This window comes from Argopecten irradians, chromosome 1 (genome assembly GCF_041381155.1).
Source record: "Argopecten irradians isolate NY chromosome 1, Ai_NY, whole genome shotgun sequence".
Lineage (NCBI taxonomy): Eukaryota > Metazoa > Mollusca > Bivalvia > Pectinida > Pectinidae > Argopecten > Argopecten irradians.
Window position 1 is genome coordinate 19,457,486 of NC_091134.1, and position 19,028 is coordinate 19,476,513.

The 19,028-nt window shown below is 33.5% G+C and overlaps 2 protein-coding genes across 2 annotated transcripts in view; one reads left to right on the top strand and one right to left on the bottom strand.

The window, feature by feature from the left end:
* The window catches only part of LOC138319878 (5'-3' exoribonuclease 1-like), a 44,052-nt gene extending 29,827 nt beyond the window's left edge, over positions 1–14,225 (bottom strand). Inside the window, exons 1-5 of the mRNA XM_069263005.1 lie at positions 14,048–14,225; positions 4,270–4,401; positions 2,727–2,827; positions 2,317–2,414; positions 1,573–1,682 (exon numbers count right to left, since the gene is read on the bottom strand). Coding sequence (XP_069119106.1) covers positions 1,573–1,682; positions 2,317–2,414; positions 2,727–2,827; positions 4,270–4,401; positions 14,048–14,122 — 516 coding nt within the window. The 5' untranslated portion in view covers positions 14,123–14,225. The remainder of the gene's footprint in view (positions 1–1,572; positions 1,683–2,316; positions 2,415–2,726; positions 2,828–4,269; positions 4,402–14,047) is intronic.
* Positions 14,226–14,272: 47 nt separating this feature from the next.
* Positions 14,273–18,902, top strand: LOC138319890 (signal peptidase complex subunit 1-like). The gene is made up of 4 exons (XM_069263013.1): positions 14,273–14,401; positions 16,317–16,376; positions 16,681–16,767; positions 17,183–18,902. Exons 1-4 carry the CDS (start codon positions 14,345–14,347, stop codon positions 17,315–17,317), a joined length of 339 nt encoding a protein of 112 aa, XP_069119114.1. The 5' UTR covers positions 14,273–14,344; the 3' UTR covers positions 17,318–18,902.
* The last annotated feature ends 126 nt before the right edge of the window (positions 18,903–19,028 follow it).

The window sequence follows — 19,028 nt, forward strand, 5'->3', positions numbered from 1 at the left end:
AATTCTGCAGTAATAAAATTGCAAACCACTTATTGAAAGTCCTAATTATAGGTCAGTTTAGGCATCTTATAAATTCCACGTGTGTTTTGACTTTTTGCACACGGCCTACAGCTGGGCCCTACGTAAGGTTTCATGTGCAAAGCTGGTGGCTAATAATATTTATCAATACGGTTGAATATGTCACTAACCTTGTAGCTTGTTAATTCTGCAGTAATAAAATTGCAAACCACTTATTAAAAGTCCTAAATATAGGTCAGTTTAGGCATCTTGTAAATCCCACGTGTGTTTTGACTTTTTGCACACGGCCTGCAGCTGGGGTATACGTATGTTTGTGTATACACACACACACTCTCTACAGACTTTCTCTACAGTCTCTCTCCCCTAAAAAAATACAGGTAAACTAGATTGACCCGGCCAAAGTCACTGATTGTGGCTGTCCCATTATACTACGAGGTGCACAGGGTATACATCTCTTGCTGACAGTAGAAGCCATGCTCTCAGTCAGTCGCCATTGAATTCTCAGAGCAAATGGAAACAAGACAATGTGATCATAACTTAACACTTTAATTAGCCTTAGATTATCCACTTTAATAGGTGAGGCATTGTTTTTACAATCTTTAATACCTTTTATCATATAAAATGGCTACCATACACAGAGCGGTACCTCAACATTCATAGATCGTCAGTCCCTCAGAATGGACAGATTTTTCCCCCGTAAAATTTTTTAATCTCCTCTATCAATATAATTTGCGCACCCCCAACTTCAAATTTTATTTTTGCACAGAAAAAGTGCGCAAATTACACAAGTTTTTACGGTAAATCCAAATCCAGCTATTGTTTTAAAAAGTCCTTGTTCTCATACTAGCAATTAGCACTTGGGTTAATTCTCCTTTGTGATTTTCGTCTTGTAATTATTCTGGTAATTGATTAGTCTAGTTTTCTATATTAAATATTTTGAAATAAACATTGATAACATTTTATAACAACTAGTGTATAGGATGTAGAGGGATTCCTCTTTTATTTCAGTCCTCAGACTCTGGTGTACCAGTAAGTAAAGAGGATTTTATACAGTATAAAGGGAAATTCCAGTTCTACTTTAGCCTTATATTCAATACAAAAGTATTTTTGCTGTAAAAAAGGGAGACACTTGTTCTATATTTAGCCCTATTGAGTACAAAGGATTCCCTGCAGTTAATAGTAGGAATCCTGTTCTATATTTAGCCTTGTATTGAGTACAAAGGATTCCCTGTAGTAGATAATAGGAATCCTGTTCTATATTTAGCCTTGTATTGAGTACAAAGGATTCCCTGTAGTTGATAATGGGAATCCTGTTCTATATTTAGCCTTGTATTGAGTACAAAGGATTCCCTGTAGTAGATAAGTGGAATCCTGTTCTATATTTAGCCTTGTATTGAGTACAAAGGATTCCCTGCAGTAGATAATGGGAATCCTGTTTTATATTTAGACTTGTATTAAGTACAAAGGATTCCCTGCAGTAGATAATGGGAATCCTGTTTTATATTTAGACTTGTATTAAGCACAAAGGATTCCCTGCAGTAGATAATGGATTACCTCGTGGCCTGACAGATGCACTTGTACTCCCTGCCATAACGGATCAGTGGAGATCTTTTTCACTACAAAGTACTTCAGCTGCTCCTGTAGGCGCACCATAAACTCAGTACCTGTCAGTCAACAGCAGAAACATTGGTAAATCAATGTGATTTATCAGCAAACATTGGGGAAAATACTTAATATTAAACAATGAAATGATTAACAAAATAATTCAGTTGTGAAACACAACTTTATTTTCACACAAGCACTTGTAGTTCATGACAAGTAAATAAATCAGATACTAAAGCAAAAACTGTGCAAGAACAGCACAGCTTTTTTATTAATTAACATGAGTAAACACAATTTCTGACCTATTAGGCCTCTTGAAATTTTCCAAATTCTGTGTTTATAATTAGTGTTTATACCCCAAAACAACAATCCCATACTTGTGCAGCATTTCCACAATCGTACCGAATCCTAAATAAAGTACAATAGGCTCAGTAGTCTTCTTGAAATCCCAAAATATTATGTTTTCTCCATTAAAATGATTGTCTTTAACATTATACAAAACAACATTGAAAATATTACATCAATTAAGAAATCAATCAGTACTTTAACATAGGGACCAAAGCTTAAAATAATGCTAATGCCTACGCCAGAGTGATTCGATAGGCTCCCCTCTCTTTGAGATGCAGCTAAAAAAAGTATGAAGCTATCATTTTTTATGTAACTTATTTTGTTAGAGGGGATCACAAGAACACATACCGGGTGTTATACAGTTAGAATCAAATCTTTTCTCTGTAGGAAGGGTTTCTCCAGACTCCCTTGCTTTCCTCTCCAGCTCTTCAGCATCTCGAGCAGATCTGTAGTAACAAAGCATAAAATGGAGAAGGCTAACATATTCAATTTTAACAATTTAAACTCAGATGCACACATAATAACTATGTATCCCCATGATATAGGGATGGTAAATTTTGGATGCCCTTTCCCATACGTGTGTAGATGTGGATGTTGAACTGTATGGTTTTGGAAAAAGAAGATCTTATAAAGCTTATCACAATCACCTGATATCTATCTGGTAAGTGTTCCTCACTGGAAAAACACTTAAGCTTAAAAATTCCAAATTGTATGGTAAATTTAAGATTACCATGGTAACAAATTACAGCGATACTGACCTGAACCGTCGTCCTCTCTGTTGGTTCATCTTTGCCCTGGGGGCAACCCCATCTATTGCCATGAAGAAAACCTTCTTTGGTTTTATGGTACGGAATAGAAACTGTTAAAAAAAAAACATACTTTCATCTGATGTGTAATGAATCATAACTTTTTGTTTTAAGAACTTCGTGTGATGCATGATTGGTCATCAACTTAAGATTAAAGCATTTTATGATGGGAGTAATCAGTATACATACCAATATTCCGCTAAACCTGCCTATGTTATCAGGTGGTGTTTTTTTTTGAAAATTGCCTAATATATCTTAGGCAAATAACAAAAATCACAAGAGTCCCATGGGCCTTAAGGTCACCTAGGTTCAGATACAGAATGAAACAAAGACATATAAACACTATATATTGGCCCATCAGGCCCTTGAAGTCAGTCGTTGATTTTATAAATTTGACTTTTTAATCTGTGAAGATTTTTGAAATTTAAGCCATTTTGACCCGTTTTGGCACCGCCCCTCTAGATCTGGCCCCTGGGGGTCAGCTAGGACCAATATTGATAAGATGTTAAATTGCTATCTCAGGCTAATAATTCCAACCCAGTTTGACTAATTTTCTATGAAAATGAAGCAAATAATGTTCATAAATGTGTTTTTTCTATATAAACTATAGTAAACTTGAGCCCTTCCCCAGGGAGAATCTGGAGACCCCGGGGTCATATAATTCAAAGCTTTTGTAAAGGACCTTAAAACCTTTCTATGAAGAGTATTTGATTGTACCAGTTCCAGAATTTCAGAAGAAGAATTTTGAAGTTTTAGCTAATTTGACTACTTTTGGCCCCACCACTAAGGCCCCTGGGGATTAGTCATGGAAAATTTGTTAATAGGCTTCAATGGCAATTTCATAGGGATAATTCTGACAATGTTTGACTAATTTTCTATAATAAATGACCAAATAATGCCCCCAAAAAAATGTGTTTCCCATATATAAAATATAGAAAACTTAACCCCCTCCCCAGGGGAAAACCCGAGACCAAAGGGTATAATTTACAATTTTTGTAGAGGGCCTTGAGATCTTTCTATCTATGAAGAGTATTTGATTCTACCACATCTGTGAGTGGAGAAGAAGATTTTTGAAATTTTAGTCAATTTTACCCCTTAAGGCCCCTCCCACAGCCTCCTTGGGGGTGGTGGTCATAAAATTCACAATTTTGATTGGCATTATGCCTTAGAAGGTTTGTGCAAAATTTCATTGTAAATTGCATCAGCGGTTTTGGAGAAGAAGTCGAAAATGTAAATTGTTTATCGACGTAAGACGACTGACAAAAGGCGATTAGAATAGGTCACCATGAGACTTCGTCTCAGGTGACCTGAAAAAACCTAATAATATAGGCAAGTTTAGCGGATTAACATTCCAAATAAACAAATAGATTCAAAAGTAAATAGTAATATTACCAGACCAATATATATAACTACAATACAAAGACAGTGACTTTTATTAAAGTAATTTAGTATATCATATTTATTAAAACTTAAATTGTTCTTCTATCAATTTTACCTCTAGATAGTAGAAAATGTCTGCAAATATTTTCTCCTCCGTGATTCTGAAGTGAGGGTTTCCATCATCTGGATGTGAACAGGTATGAACAACGCCATTCATGTCCAGGTAGAGGTTGTCAAACTCAGGAATCTATAAAGGTGAATTAAAAAAAAGACATTGACAAAATGTTTATCTGAACATTGATTTTCTTCAAATTTCTAAGATTTAAAATGAGTTCAAATAAATGATCTTAGTCCATGATTAATGTCACAGGAATCAAGCAACACAAACGACCTCAATAAAGTGTTATTAATTATATACTATAGCATGGTTGGGTAAAAACATAGTGTTGTATCGCCGTTATTAACGCAGGTCAAAATTTTGCAATCTAATTAAAATTTGATGTTCATTATCTACTCTGTACACTCTGTATGAATGTTCATTATCTACTCTGTACACTCTGTATGAATGTTCATTATCTACTCTGTACACTCTGTATGAATGTTCATTATCTACTCTGTACACTCTGTATGAATGTTCATTATCTACTCTGTACACTCTGTATGAATGTTCATTATCTACTCTGTACACTCTGTATGAATGTTCATTATCTACTCTGTACACTCTGTATGAATGTTCATTATCAACTCTGTACACTCTGTATGAATGTTCATTATCTACTCTGTAACACTCTGTATGAATGTTCATTATCTACTCTGTACACTCTGTATGAATGTTCATTATCTACTCTGTACACTCTGTATGAATGTTCATTATCTACTCTGTACACTCTGTATGAATGTTCATTATCTACTCTGTACACTCTGTATGAATGTTCATTATCTACTCTGTACACTCTGTATGAATGTTCATTATCTACTCTGTACACTCTGTATGAATGTTCATTATCTACTCTGTACACTCTGTATGAATGTTCATTATCAACTCTGTACACTCTGTATGAATGTTCATTATCTACTCTGTACACTCTGTATGAATGTTCATTATCTACTCTGTACACTCTGTATGAATGTTCATTATCTACTCTGTACACTCTGTATGAATGTTCATTATCTACTCTGTACACTCTGTATGAATGTTCATTATCTACTCTGTACACTCTGTATGAATGTTCATTATCTACTCTGTACACTCTGTATGAATGTTCATTATCTACTCTGTACACTCTGTATGAATGTTCATTATCTACTCTGTACACTCTGTATGAATGTTCATTATCTACTCTGTACACTCTGTATGAATGTTCATTATCTACTCTGTACACTCTGTATGAATGTTCATTATCTACTCTGTACACTCTGTATGAATGTTCATTATCTACTCTGTACACTCTGTATGAATGTTCATTATCTACTCTGTACACTCTGTATGAATGTTCATTATCTACTCTGTACACTCTGTATGAATGTTCATTATCTACTCTGTACACTCTGTATGAATGTTCATTATCTACTCTGTACACTCTGTATGAATGTTCATTATCTACTCTGTACACTCTGTATGAATGTTCATTATCTACTCTGTACACTTCGTATTGATGAATGTTCATTATCTACTCTGTACACTCTGTATGAATGTTCATTATCTACTCTGTACACTCTGTATGAATGTTCATTATCTACTCTGTACACTCTGTATGAATGTTCATTATCTACTCTGTACCTGTATGAATGTTCATTATCTACTCTGTACACTCTGTATGAATGTTCATTATCTACTCTGTACACTCTGTATGAATGTTCATTATCTACTCTGTACACTCTGTATGAATGTTCATTATCTACTCTGTACACTCTGTATGAATGTTCATTATCTACTCTGTACACTCTGTATGAATGTTCATTATCTACTCTGTACACTCTGTATGAATGTTCATTATCTACTCTGTACACTCTGTATGAATGTTCATTATCTACTCTGTACACTCTGTATGAATGTTCATTATCTACTCTGTACACTCTGTATGAATGTTCATTATCTACTCTGTACACTCTGTATGAATGTTCATTATCTACTCTGTACACTCTGTATGAATGTTCATTATCTACTCTGTACACTCTGTATGAATGTTCATTATCTACTCTGTACACTCTGTATGAATGTTCATTATCTACTCTGTACACTCTGTATGAATGTTCATTATCTACTCTGTACACTCTGTATGAATGTTCATTATCTACTCTGTACACTCTGTATGAATGTTCATTATCTACTCTGTACACTCTGTATGAATGTTCATTATCTACTCTGTACACTCTGTATGAATGTTCATTATCTACTCTGTACACTCTGTATGAATGTTCATTATCTACTCTGTACACTCTGTATGAATGTTCATTATCTACTCTGTACACTCTGTATGAATGTTCATTATCTACTCTGTACACTCTGTATGAATGTTCATTATCTACTCTGTACACTCTGTATGAATGTTCATTATCTACTCTGTACACTCTGTATGAATGTTCATTATCTACTCTGTACACTCTGTATGAATGTTCATATTACTCTTATATTAACTCTGTATGAATGTTCATTATCTACTCTGTACACTCTGTATGAATGTTCATTATCTACTCTGTACACTCTGTATGAATGTTCATTATCTACTCTGTACACTCTGTATGAATGTTCATTATCTACTCTGTACACTCTGTATGAATGTTCATTATCTACTCTGTACACTCTGTATGAATGTTCATTATCTACTCTGTACACTCTGTATGAATGTTCATTATCTACTCTGTACACTCTGTATGAATGTTCATTATCTACTCTGTACACTCTGTATGAATGTTCATTATCTACTCTGTACACTCTGTTCATACAGAGTGTACAGAGTAGATAATGAACATCAAATTTTAGATTGCAAAATTTTCATAATATAAGTTAAAACAAAAGATGAATTTAAGTGATTTAAAATGTCTGCGATCTGACATTCAAGGTATTGGAGTGAACCATTTCTCAATGATTTACAGATCAAAATATAATTCCAACAAGGACATAGTCATTCAGATCCCCCGCCAATGGAGATATCAAAGCTGAAGTAAGTTTGATTGTGGAGACTCATGTGTATGAAAAAAAAACAGGAAAAATAAAGTTGAGCTAAAGAAAGATGGAGTATAATTCAAGTAGAGCGGGGCTGCAATTGTTGAATCAGGTATACAGCCTTGACATTTACATTAGACTATATACACAAAGATGGGTGGAGTTTTGCAAAGTAACATTTACCATTTACCATGATATTTTCAGCAATGTTTCCATGGTTACAGAAAAAAGCACAAAAAGTGAAAACCTAAAAATAGCAAAAGGCACTACTAGACCATAAGAACAATGTGTCTATGAAGTTTCATGGAAATATCTCTGCTAGTTTTAGAGTTGTGCTCCGGAAACGATTCTTACACAAAAATCTGCCATTTTCAGCAATGTTTCCATGGTTACAGAAAAAAGTACAAAAAGTGAAAACCTTAAAATAGCAAAAGGCACTACTAGACCTAAGACTAATGTGCCTATGGAGTTCCGTGCATAAATATCTCAACCGATTTTCCAGTTATGCTCCGGAAACGAACCTGGTACAAAAATATGATATTTTCAGCAATGTTTCCATGGTTACCGAAAAAGTGCAAAAAATGAAAAACCTAAAAATAGCAAAAGGTACTACTAAACCATAAGAACAATGTGTCTATGAAGATTCATGGAAATTTCTCTGCTGGTTTTAGAGTTATGCTCCGGAAACGATTCTTACACAAAAATCTGCCATTTTCAGCAATGTTTCCATGGTTACAGAAAAAAGCACAAAAAGTGAAAACCTAAAAATAGCAAAAGGCACTACTAGACCATAAGAACAATGTGTCTTTGAAGTTTCATGGAAATATCTCTGCTAGTTTTAGAGTTGTGCTCCAGAAACAATTCTTACACAAAAATCTGCCATTTTCAGCAATGTTTCCATGGTTACAGAAAAAAGTACAAAAAGTGAAAACCTTAAAATAGCAAAAGGCACTATTAGACCTTAAGACTAATGTGCCTATGGAGTTCCGTGCATATATCTCAACCAGTTTTCCAGTTATGCTCCGGAAACGAACCTGGTACAAAAATATGATATTTTCAGCAATGTTTCCATGGTTACGGAAAAAGAGTAAAAAATGAGAAACCTAAAAATAGCAAAAGGTACTACTAGACCATAAGAACAATGTGTCTATGAAGTTTCATGGAAATATCTCTGCTGGTTTTAGAGTTGTGCTCCGGAAACGATTCTTACACAAAAATCTGCCATTTTCAGCAATGTTTCCATGGTTACAGAAAAAAGTACAAAAAGTGAAAACCTTAAAATAGCAAAAGGCACTACTAGACCATAAGACCAATGTGTGTATGAAGTTTCGTGCATATATCTCAACCGGTTTTCCAGTTATGCTCCGGAAACGAACCTGGTACAAAAATATGATATTTTCAGCAATGTTTCCATGGTTACGGAAAAAATGCAAAAAATGAAAACCTAAAAATAGCAAAAGGCACTACTAGACCATAAGACAAATGTGTGTATGAAGTTTCGTGGAAATATCTCTACTGCTTTTAGAGTTATGCTCCGGAAACCATTCGTACGGACGGACAGACGGACGGACAGACGGACGGAACCCATTTGTATATCCCCCGCCAACTTCGTTGGGCGGGGGATAAAAAAAAAAAAAATGCTATAAATTAAAGTACATGTATCAAGTTTGCTAGAACCTGTCTTAATTAGAAGCTGTTTTGGTATAAAGATGATCTTCTTAATAAATCAGACAACTTTCTTATGGTCCCAAACCATCTATTCCACACAATCAGACAAAGTATAAAGGTCATTATCCTCAATCATCTGGGTGGTTTTTATAAACAGATTTCATTGTACATGTATTGTGATATTTGTTTATTGTTATAGTGTTTATGTTGTGTCTGGACTCTGGAGCGAGATGCTGACCATGATAATTGGGCACAGGTTTACTGGGGCTAGCTAATTAAACTGGGGAGGGGCGCTTCACTGATGACAGCAGTATGGCTGAGCCATGATCTTGACCTCTGAGGTCATGGGAGCTGTCACTGTAGCTGGGGTGACCTCATCATCAGGTACACCTATATATGAGTTATAGCTATAGGTGGTGGGGATGGCGGTGAGGTAGTGGTCCCAGGAGTGTGTGTATAGTTGTGGAGGAGGAGACATTGTTTAGACTTGTGTATATAAACATAAATATACTTGTAGTGAATTGTTGTATTACCTCCCCATAGTGTTACCTATTATAATCTATATATGATACAGCAAGCGATTTCTTACCAATTTTGTCGACAATTATCAGCTTGAACATTCAGAGGGATCAAGTGTGCTAAAACTTTTTTCTAAATTCTCAATAGATCTCAGATCTCAATTTTATAGTATATATGCATAATTATATAGGATTATTTTAAGATAAGGGAAATATCTCTTGATTATTTTAAAATAAGGGAATATCTCTTGATAACATCAATAATCTCTGTTTGCAAAATATTTGCACAATCATATCTACACTTGAGGGAATACATCTGTACCCAGGAAGGATTTCTGACGCATCCTACATCTGCATCAGTAGCTCTGTGGTCATTGATATAGAACACTGGAAGGACGTACTGCTAGGCAATATGTGTCGGAATACATTTCTTATTTCCAGTTCAAACAGTACATTATGCATGTCTAATGATGATCACGTTAAGAGTATCATTTTAGTATCACCTTATTCTGTCCTATTCTTAAAATTACCATTTCAAGTTTTTTCTCTGTGTACTTCGACTTTCTTCCACTTGTAAACCTGGTATGTCTTAATGACCCTGACTGTTAATGTATAGGACCCAAAACTACTTTGAATATCATACTCTAACTCAATTTTGATGAGAATTTAATTACAATCACCTCTTTAGCACAACACCAGCAGGATCAAGGATACAGTAGTGTACAAATTTTAGTGAAACGCTTGGTTCAGACTAACCAATCAATTTCAATTAAAGAGGTCCCACTAAAAAACTGATTATAAATAAATTAAGATCATGTATATTCAGTTCTGATCCCCTCTAGACACATTGTAAAGAAAGTACATGTATCAACCTAGATATTTGATCACTTTTACTTCCAACTTTATAATTTGTTAATGGAAAAATGTCAGGGTGTCAAATCCAGGGAGAGAAACAAAACCAAAGGGAGGGAAAATACTTTTAAAATTCTATTATAATGTGTACTGAACTGTCATTACCTATTGAAAGTTACATTTGTTTTAAACCAATGGAATTAGTGTGGACACAATTAATATCAACAGACCACATATTCTACCCACAGTGAGATGTCACTGGAAACTAGTTGACAACCCAATTACTTGTTAAATATCACTCAGTGACACAACTCTCACATATCATCTGATAACATGCATAGTCTGGGAATGACTGGAACAATCACATCACCACCCCTTCTCATTGTATCGGGCAAATTAAAGATAACAACACCAAAAGTACCAAGCACACTAACAAAAAATGAAAAAAAAAAAAAAACAGAAAATAAGACGTCTTAAGTTATTTAAATGAAATTTAAATTAGCCTTTCATAAAATTATTGCACAAAATAAGCCATAAATCAATTTGAAAAAGAAATCTGTAAAGAACCCTAGCTACACAGTTTTCAGTCTGCATTTAATTCAAGATAAGTAAAATTACGGCCTCAAAATTAAAAGGGTAAGTGACACGGATGTGCTTATTGAGTCAAATACGGTAATACATAAACAACAATTGTCTGGACATCTATACACCATGTAATAACCTCATCATTATTGATACTTCAAAAACTCTGTGAAGTGGAATTTATTTACACACTGATGTTTGTCTATATGTATGTCTGTTTGTAGCATTCAATGAAAATAGACATGACATATATTGGATAGAGGATAATTAAATGGCATTCAACCAGCAGTGATATTAAATACGATTCAAAGAATCCTATATAATATATATAAATTGTTTTATGACCAACCTATTGATTATTAGACTCCTGTATGGTAGATTACATAACTAAAATTAATGCCAAGATTCAATTTTTAGTTTTTAGAAAATGAAACAATGAAATGTGAAAAATTGATCAATAAAATTCTAGCTAATCTAAACAAATAACAATTTTCCAGAAAATCTGAAAGACGAAACATATGACAAATAGACATTTGTTTCAAACTCAAAAGTAAAATCATATTTCTGATTCCCTACAATTGATATCCTGATATTTTCTTAGCAACTCCGAGAGTTTAAAATAAAACAAATTATATCAAGTTGAACCAGATATAAATAACCAACAAGACAAATTTTAAAGACTTTCCCTTCTAATGGAAGTTGTCAATATTGAAATGATATAATCTTGGTGCCCCTCTGATGGTCATTTACATTGTTTACAATAGGGAGCGGTCATTTTTTGTAACGAAAATGGCAGCAAGATATCACTTTTTCATTTGGAAATATAATTGGTTTTGATATCAAGATTGGAACTGTTCTTAATCTTTGTTTATGATGTTGTTGTTCTATGAAATGTTTGAAAATAATTATTTTCTTCAAAAACAACAAAATTTGAGGGGTGTGCGTAATTACGTCCTCCAAACCCGTTCGACCACAGGTTTAATCTCATGTTAAGGTAGCTCCATACTTTTGGGAAATCCCATGTGATTTTTTTCTAACAGGTCTTATTTTCTTGCATTTTTCATGCAGATTTCAAATCTGTATAGAAAAATGGGTGTTCTTGAACTACTTTTTGAGATATCGGAGCTTAAAATATACCATCCGTACAAATTTGCTGGCCGGAAATAAAAAATACATAAAAATATGTTTCTGTAATATTAGGGTCCTGTTGATTTTTTGTCCTTAATTTCTTACAATAGAACAATATACAAAACTATTGTATTTTCATGTATGGTAACTCTTTTTCATTTTTTTCGAGGACCTTTTTTTTACTTAATTATCATGTTTTGCCATATTTTCGCCCCTAAAAATTGATGAATAGGCAAAAAAGGAAATGAAAATCCATGTCAAGTTCACGATATTTGTGTATGATATGCCAAAGGTAATCTATTTTTCAAATATCATATAAAAACATGGGGTTCTCCATCAAATTTTCACAATTTTGTAAGTTTGAAGTTTGTAACTCACAACCTTACCCCCATTTCATCCTGAGCTAATTAAGTTGGGTCATATTTGACTATTTTTTGAAAATCATACTATAAAAAAAACAATCAATTTAAGCATTTAATATGTTTTTGTGTTATTGTATTTGGTCTATATCTGTTTATTTTTATGATTTTCTCCAAATTTTGTGTTTTAAGGAAATCCGTAGGGGATTTTTTTGGAATTCCGGAATTTCTGTCTGGACGGGTCCCTTCTTATCATTTATAGCGACGAAAGGTACATCCAGTGTTTGAAAAATCCATTCCTATTTACGACGGGGACCGCAAAAACCTCAGATTTAGCATCTAATAATCACTTCATTGCTTTTATTTGATTTATTTAATGATTTTAAACTTTCAGTGTTATGTGCAAACAATTTTCACCTAATGGAAATATATCCAAGTGGAATGTCTTGGCGTATCAGAAACCATTCTGGAATTCAAAACAACCTTGGTAGCTTCCGGTTTAGCGTCATATGAACTGGCGCGGTTTTCAAAAGTATGGACCTACCTTAATAACAGCTCCCGTGCGCAATGATGCATATGCGCATATCCGACATATGCGTGTGTTGTGAAGCACATGAAGAGAGGTTGTCCATATTTCGCCGTTTTTAACTTGTTTTTACAAGAGTATATTTTTATTGTTTGAATAAGAGATACAATCAAAAGTCTAAATGAAAGGTTTCTCATATTCTAACAAAATTTAAATATACTCACAAAAGTATGGATACTATATTTTTTGAATGAATAGGGTTACAATACCTCACGATTTCAGACACAATTTTCCCGTAAGGTGTCAATATTTCGCCATTTTGGTAAATAAAGATGATTTAAAAGTAGATACAAAAATTATAATTAGTAAATTTATGTCCATGTAGTGTCATCTGATTATCAAATAAGCCCCTCATTCAACATTGTGTGGAATCAGACACAATAAACAAAATTTTCTATCAAGTCAAAATAAAGGTCTGAATACTGATGTGGAATGAAATTATTTTGTTCAAATATTGTAATGAAGATAATCTCTATTTCTTACTGTTACTGTGCTGCTTATCCAATGTCATGATTACCAAAATAACACTTATCATAAAAATGACAAAATTTGGACCCCGGTGAAATATGGACACCCGCTATACAGCTGCTGATGTAAGTCGAGTCTTTTTGATTCGGAATGAAAATATTTGAAATTCATTAAAATCAATGCCAAAAGTGTGCGAAATTACATAACCCCACTCTAATACGCAAGTTGATGATTTTCCCGGAACTGCTAGGGCGAAAGGATTTTGGGGCGAAACAGTGACATTTATGTTATATTTTAAATGTAAACTGATTTGGTTAGTCAAACAATTTTTGATAACGGTTGAAATTTCAGATCATTTCTCTGATTGTCGAAGTTTTGTTCGATTTTTTTTAATGAAATATGATATAACGGAATTGAAAAAAAAAACAATGAAATAAAATGATGATACATAAATTATTGACTCTGAATCGGTTTCTGAAATATAAAAATATCTCTCGTTATTGCACAAAATCTGAGAATGTGTTCTTCCACTGTTTTGGTGATCAAACTGATTCAATATGCCTCACCTGAAATTCCTTTACAACCTCACTCAGACATGGATACCGTTCACTGATCCATCTGTAAAATTTTGGGACGCCCATCTTTCTCTGTGTATACTGAAATTAAATGCTTAGAACTTTCTGACACCATCGGTTTGATAAGCGTACTGCTATTCTTGCACCATTTTCATTTTCTGAGCTTTCAAACCGGATATGCAATATTTTACCTTCATACTTAGAGAGTTCTCCGGTGTTTCGTCTGAAAGCAACGTCAACTTCCGCCATTACTTACTGTTTGATCCTCGACAACCTTTTAAAAGAAACATGGAATATATAGAGAAATTTGCTCCAGATTTCATCAAAAACATTCCAACACACATGGTAATTAATTTGAATGTAGTTTTCAAAAGATGTAAGTTTTTCAAAGGTTGGCAAAAATAGCAGCTGTTTGCAGACAATGTACGTACAACGTTACTGTTAACGGTAAAACAGCTGTTCGAACTGTTCGCACTGTTTTTCCAGTCTTGGTGATAGCTTCAAGCTAATATGACTGTCCTTAATAACAGCTGTTCAATCACGAAGTTTGGTACGGATGAGGTTCCACTGGTATCCAAATAATATGTTTTGTGTTATATAAATGATGATAAAAAATCTGGTACATGTGTTTCCGCTTATTTGAATAAGTCATTTTCCAGAAGAAAATATGTATATTAACATGTTCGAATTTCCATTTCAATAATGCAGCATATTCATACATGTTTAATGATTTGTTCAGTCAAATGCCAGTGCCAGTGTCTCCTTGTGTAATACATGATACAGTAAGCCTAACAGTAGTACTAGTGCAGTACATATAAACTGTACACTAATATGTACATTTTGACTACATCCCCACTTTGGAACCTTACCCATTCTCATCCATCAGAGTTACTTCCCTTCATTTCACTCTGTTAGTACAGCGATAGCTTGACAGCCGATGGGTGCCGAGAATGAACCTTACCAGATGCAGTTAGCATTCAGCAGGTATAATAGCTACTGTTGTAGCAGAAAAGATATCACCTTCTGACTGATTTTTCCAGAAGGTGATATCTTCCGCTACAACAGTAGCTAGTTACACTTATAACTGCCATCTGCTTATTTTACCTGCATTTTTAATACTGGGACCCAACCAGTAATTGTGATGGAACATAAGTCATGATTGTGTGCATATTCTACTGTGTTTCCATATTTCTGAATGTATGGAGCTGTTGACGAATATTCCATGATGGTTTTGTTTTGTTTATGTGGAAATATTAATCGTGTTTCGTGAGATGCAAACAATCATTTTTTTCCTTAAATCACAACTATTGTTCCTTCACGACTACTGGTTGGGTCCAAGTATACATCACAATAGGATAGTTCCGAGATCTCTAAACAACATGAGTTGAGTATAAATTACTGTTGATTTTAGGTCCTATCAACTGATGATTATGATATCATCATTTGATGTGAGTTTTGTGACATAATATTACCAGTAATCACCGATAAATTGTACTTTACCCACATCGTTTCTCAATCCATATTGTATTAATATTCAGCGATTACAAAAGATGGCTGCATAATAGCTGTATTGTTCTATTGTTGACGATAAGGATTTGTTTATTTAATTATGGATGCAAAATCTCTGGAGATTTTAAAATTATAATCAAATTTTGAATTATAACTACACTGTAAGCATTGAACTGCATTAATGATCGTAATCAGTAAGCAATTATGGGAGTATGAATGCCAACAGCAACTGGACAATAGTAAATTCAACATGAAGTGCTGTTGGATATTTATGAATTACCCCTGATTGTGATTTGGTTGTCACATTCTCTACAATTTGATCTTAATTAACTTACATTAAAGAAAAGGCTTGCCAAGACTATTACAATTGTGACTTGGGGCTGTAATTTGTCATATTTGACAGAATATAGAAGTTGTTTAGATGAATCCCCTGACTGTATGAACATGACATATGTTGTCTGCTGATGTGACCATTTTGTTGATTCTGCTTATGAGCATTTCATGTACATATAGTTGCTTAGTCTAATAGCCCGCTCTTGAATAGGTGACTACTCTGTTGTGTCAAACAGCCCAGGTCTTTAATATATATGTTACACAAACATCAATAACGAAAACATGAAATGATATCATGATAAAAACAAATGAGTAGTGTCATACTTAAAATTGAAGTGTAAGGAACTTAAGGAAGACAAATCAGAAACATTAGAAATCATAAAATAGGGAATAGCAATAATCATTTTTATTTTTTCAGGACTTTGATGGACAGAAAAGGGCTGAAAAATGGTTCCAGATTATCATATTAGTATTTGGGGTAAGTCCTTTGATTCTTAAGAAAAAATCTTGTATTTCACTGACAAGGCATAAGACTTTCATCTTTAAATTATATATCATATGATTATTGATTTATTCAATGTATATATTATCAGCTTTTTAGTACATAATAAACTACATACTTTTTCTTAAATTGAGTTGAATTCTGTATTGGAAATACCAGGATACACATATTTTTTGCTTAACAAAACTTTTGTTTTCTGGCATAAATGTATGAATTGATAATGGTACAATTTAGTATATATGTAATTGGAAATAAACGATAAATACTTTCTTATTTACAGTTAGTAGGGTTTATTTGGGGATATATCTGCCAGCAGTTTTCACAGACCATGTACATTCTCATAGCAGGATTCGTAATTTCCTGTTTTGTAAGTATGAAGTATTGTTTTTAAATTACTTGGTACATTATCATGAATTTATGCAGAGTTTAATGATGTTTCAAACCACAGGTCATTGGAAATAATATTTCAAATAACTACCAGTTTGCTTTTGGTGTTTTTGCACATGGACTGTTCCATCAGGTTATTCTGTAATTTTAACTTCTGATATACTTATTACATGTACATATATGTACATGTAATATGTTTACAATGCATTACAAAAAAAATCAAGAAATGATATTAAATTGTTTAGAACGTGGTAGACTTAACATATTTCATGCAAAATAAACTGATTGAGGTGCAGGTATCGTTCATGTGTACAAAGATGTCTGACAGTTGGTTTGCTTCTGAGTTCTATAAGCCTAATAAATAATATCATATTCCCTTTATTCCTTGTTCATAGCTGACTCTACCACCTTGGCCAGTGTTTAGGAGAAAACCTCTCAAGTGGCTCAAAGTAAAACAAGAAGCTGAACCTGAACCTTCAAGTAATTCAGCACCAAGTCCTAGTTCAGCGCACAAGCGGAGAGGAAGATAGACTCAGCATACCAATCTCATAAATTATTTTTGAACTCTGTAACTGAAACCAAATATGATTTTATTGGTGGTGATTCATTAAAATAATTCCCTTATCATCAATGCTGTATAATTCAACAGATATTTAATGTCTGAATGCTGTGTACATTTATTTTGGCTATGTATCTATTAAATGATGTTTTGTTTAAATATGTAAAAAAAAAAAAAACATTTACTATTTCTACAAATTATCTTAAAGATAGGGCCAATTGAGCATATGACCAATCAATGTTGAAGAACCTCATGTTACTTGATGATTTAGTATTCAGGTTTTTGTACCTCAGCGTCACAGTCATCATAATATACATGATCCTTTTATTGTTGGTTTTAAATAAAATTTCGTTAAAATCATTTTCACCTGTATACGGAAAATGTGAATGAACATATAACATGATGTTCCTTCATAAATTCACTCATACAACATTCAGTATCCACTCTCTATTGTGGAAATTATGGTGTACTCTAATTTAATAAGATTATTTTTGTAAAATACAGTGAAGTTTAATTATCTAGGGAGAGGGGGTTGTATCTGAATTTAATATCACTATTCTAATTAGTATGTGTTCATGTGGTATTCTAATGTGAGGCATTCATATTTGAAGCAATTATAAAGGAAATGAAATAGAAAAACATTTACTGAAATTCTAATCGCCCCACATGGTATTATTCTGTTTAATAAAAAGATCATTAAAGTGCAAGTGCAATAAAGGGAAGTAACTCTGATAGATCTAAATGATCTATGTTCATACTTTGATAAACATGTTGTTGTGTAGGTGTTGTACACAGTACCAGAGCAAATAGTTTTCATACATCACGTTTGGATTATACATACTTATAATGAACTACTGTTATTCCTAACTTGAAATTAAGTAAATGCTAGTTAGGCTGCCCGACATCTTAGGCCGTTTTAGTTTTATATTTAGAAAAACTGTTTCAACCGTTTGTTAAAGTCATTATTTCAAGTATAAGTCCTGATGGACCGGCAGTTTCTGATACAAGTCTGCAAGGGCTTTGTCAAGGCTTGTCTGAAAACAATTTAAAATTACCAGATCCATCTTTTATTTCGAACAACTAGGTCCAACCAATCAACCTATATACAAAATTGAAAACGGCCATGGTATCGGTAGCCACTGTGTCACCTATTAAACTTCAAGTTGACCCAAATGAAAAAAAAATATATATTTAACAAATCAGTGTGTCAGATTTCTGAAGTGACAAAATGTCCGTTAAAACCTGTAGTTACACATCATTTTGGAGAGTAAAAATGTCTTAAGGTCAACTTTATGCTGTATGTTGTGCATAGGAATATTTTTACCATTAACAGAAGTGCTAGTTTCTCGTTGGATCATCTAGTCATATAGCAATCAGTGTAGTACCCGTATTTGTTAAATTAAGACAGAAAACCTTCGACAGTCGATGTGTAATGAGTTGCCTCTATTTATAAAAGTAAAACATAAAATCATGTTTTGAAACATTGTAAAGTTTTAAAAACTGTTTCAGAAGTTTTGTAATAAAAGGGGTAATAAATGGTGTAGCTGCTATTGTTATTATTTTGTTCTTGTTATTTCTGGCAAATATGAAGATTTGTCAAGATTTGTCAATGATTCTCTGGCCCGTCTAGGTGTCCCAACATCTAAGGCATGGTCACTGGAGCCAAAGAAAACTAATGCAAC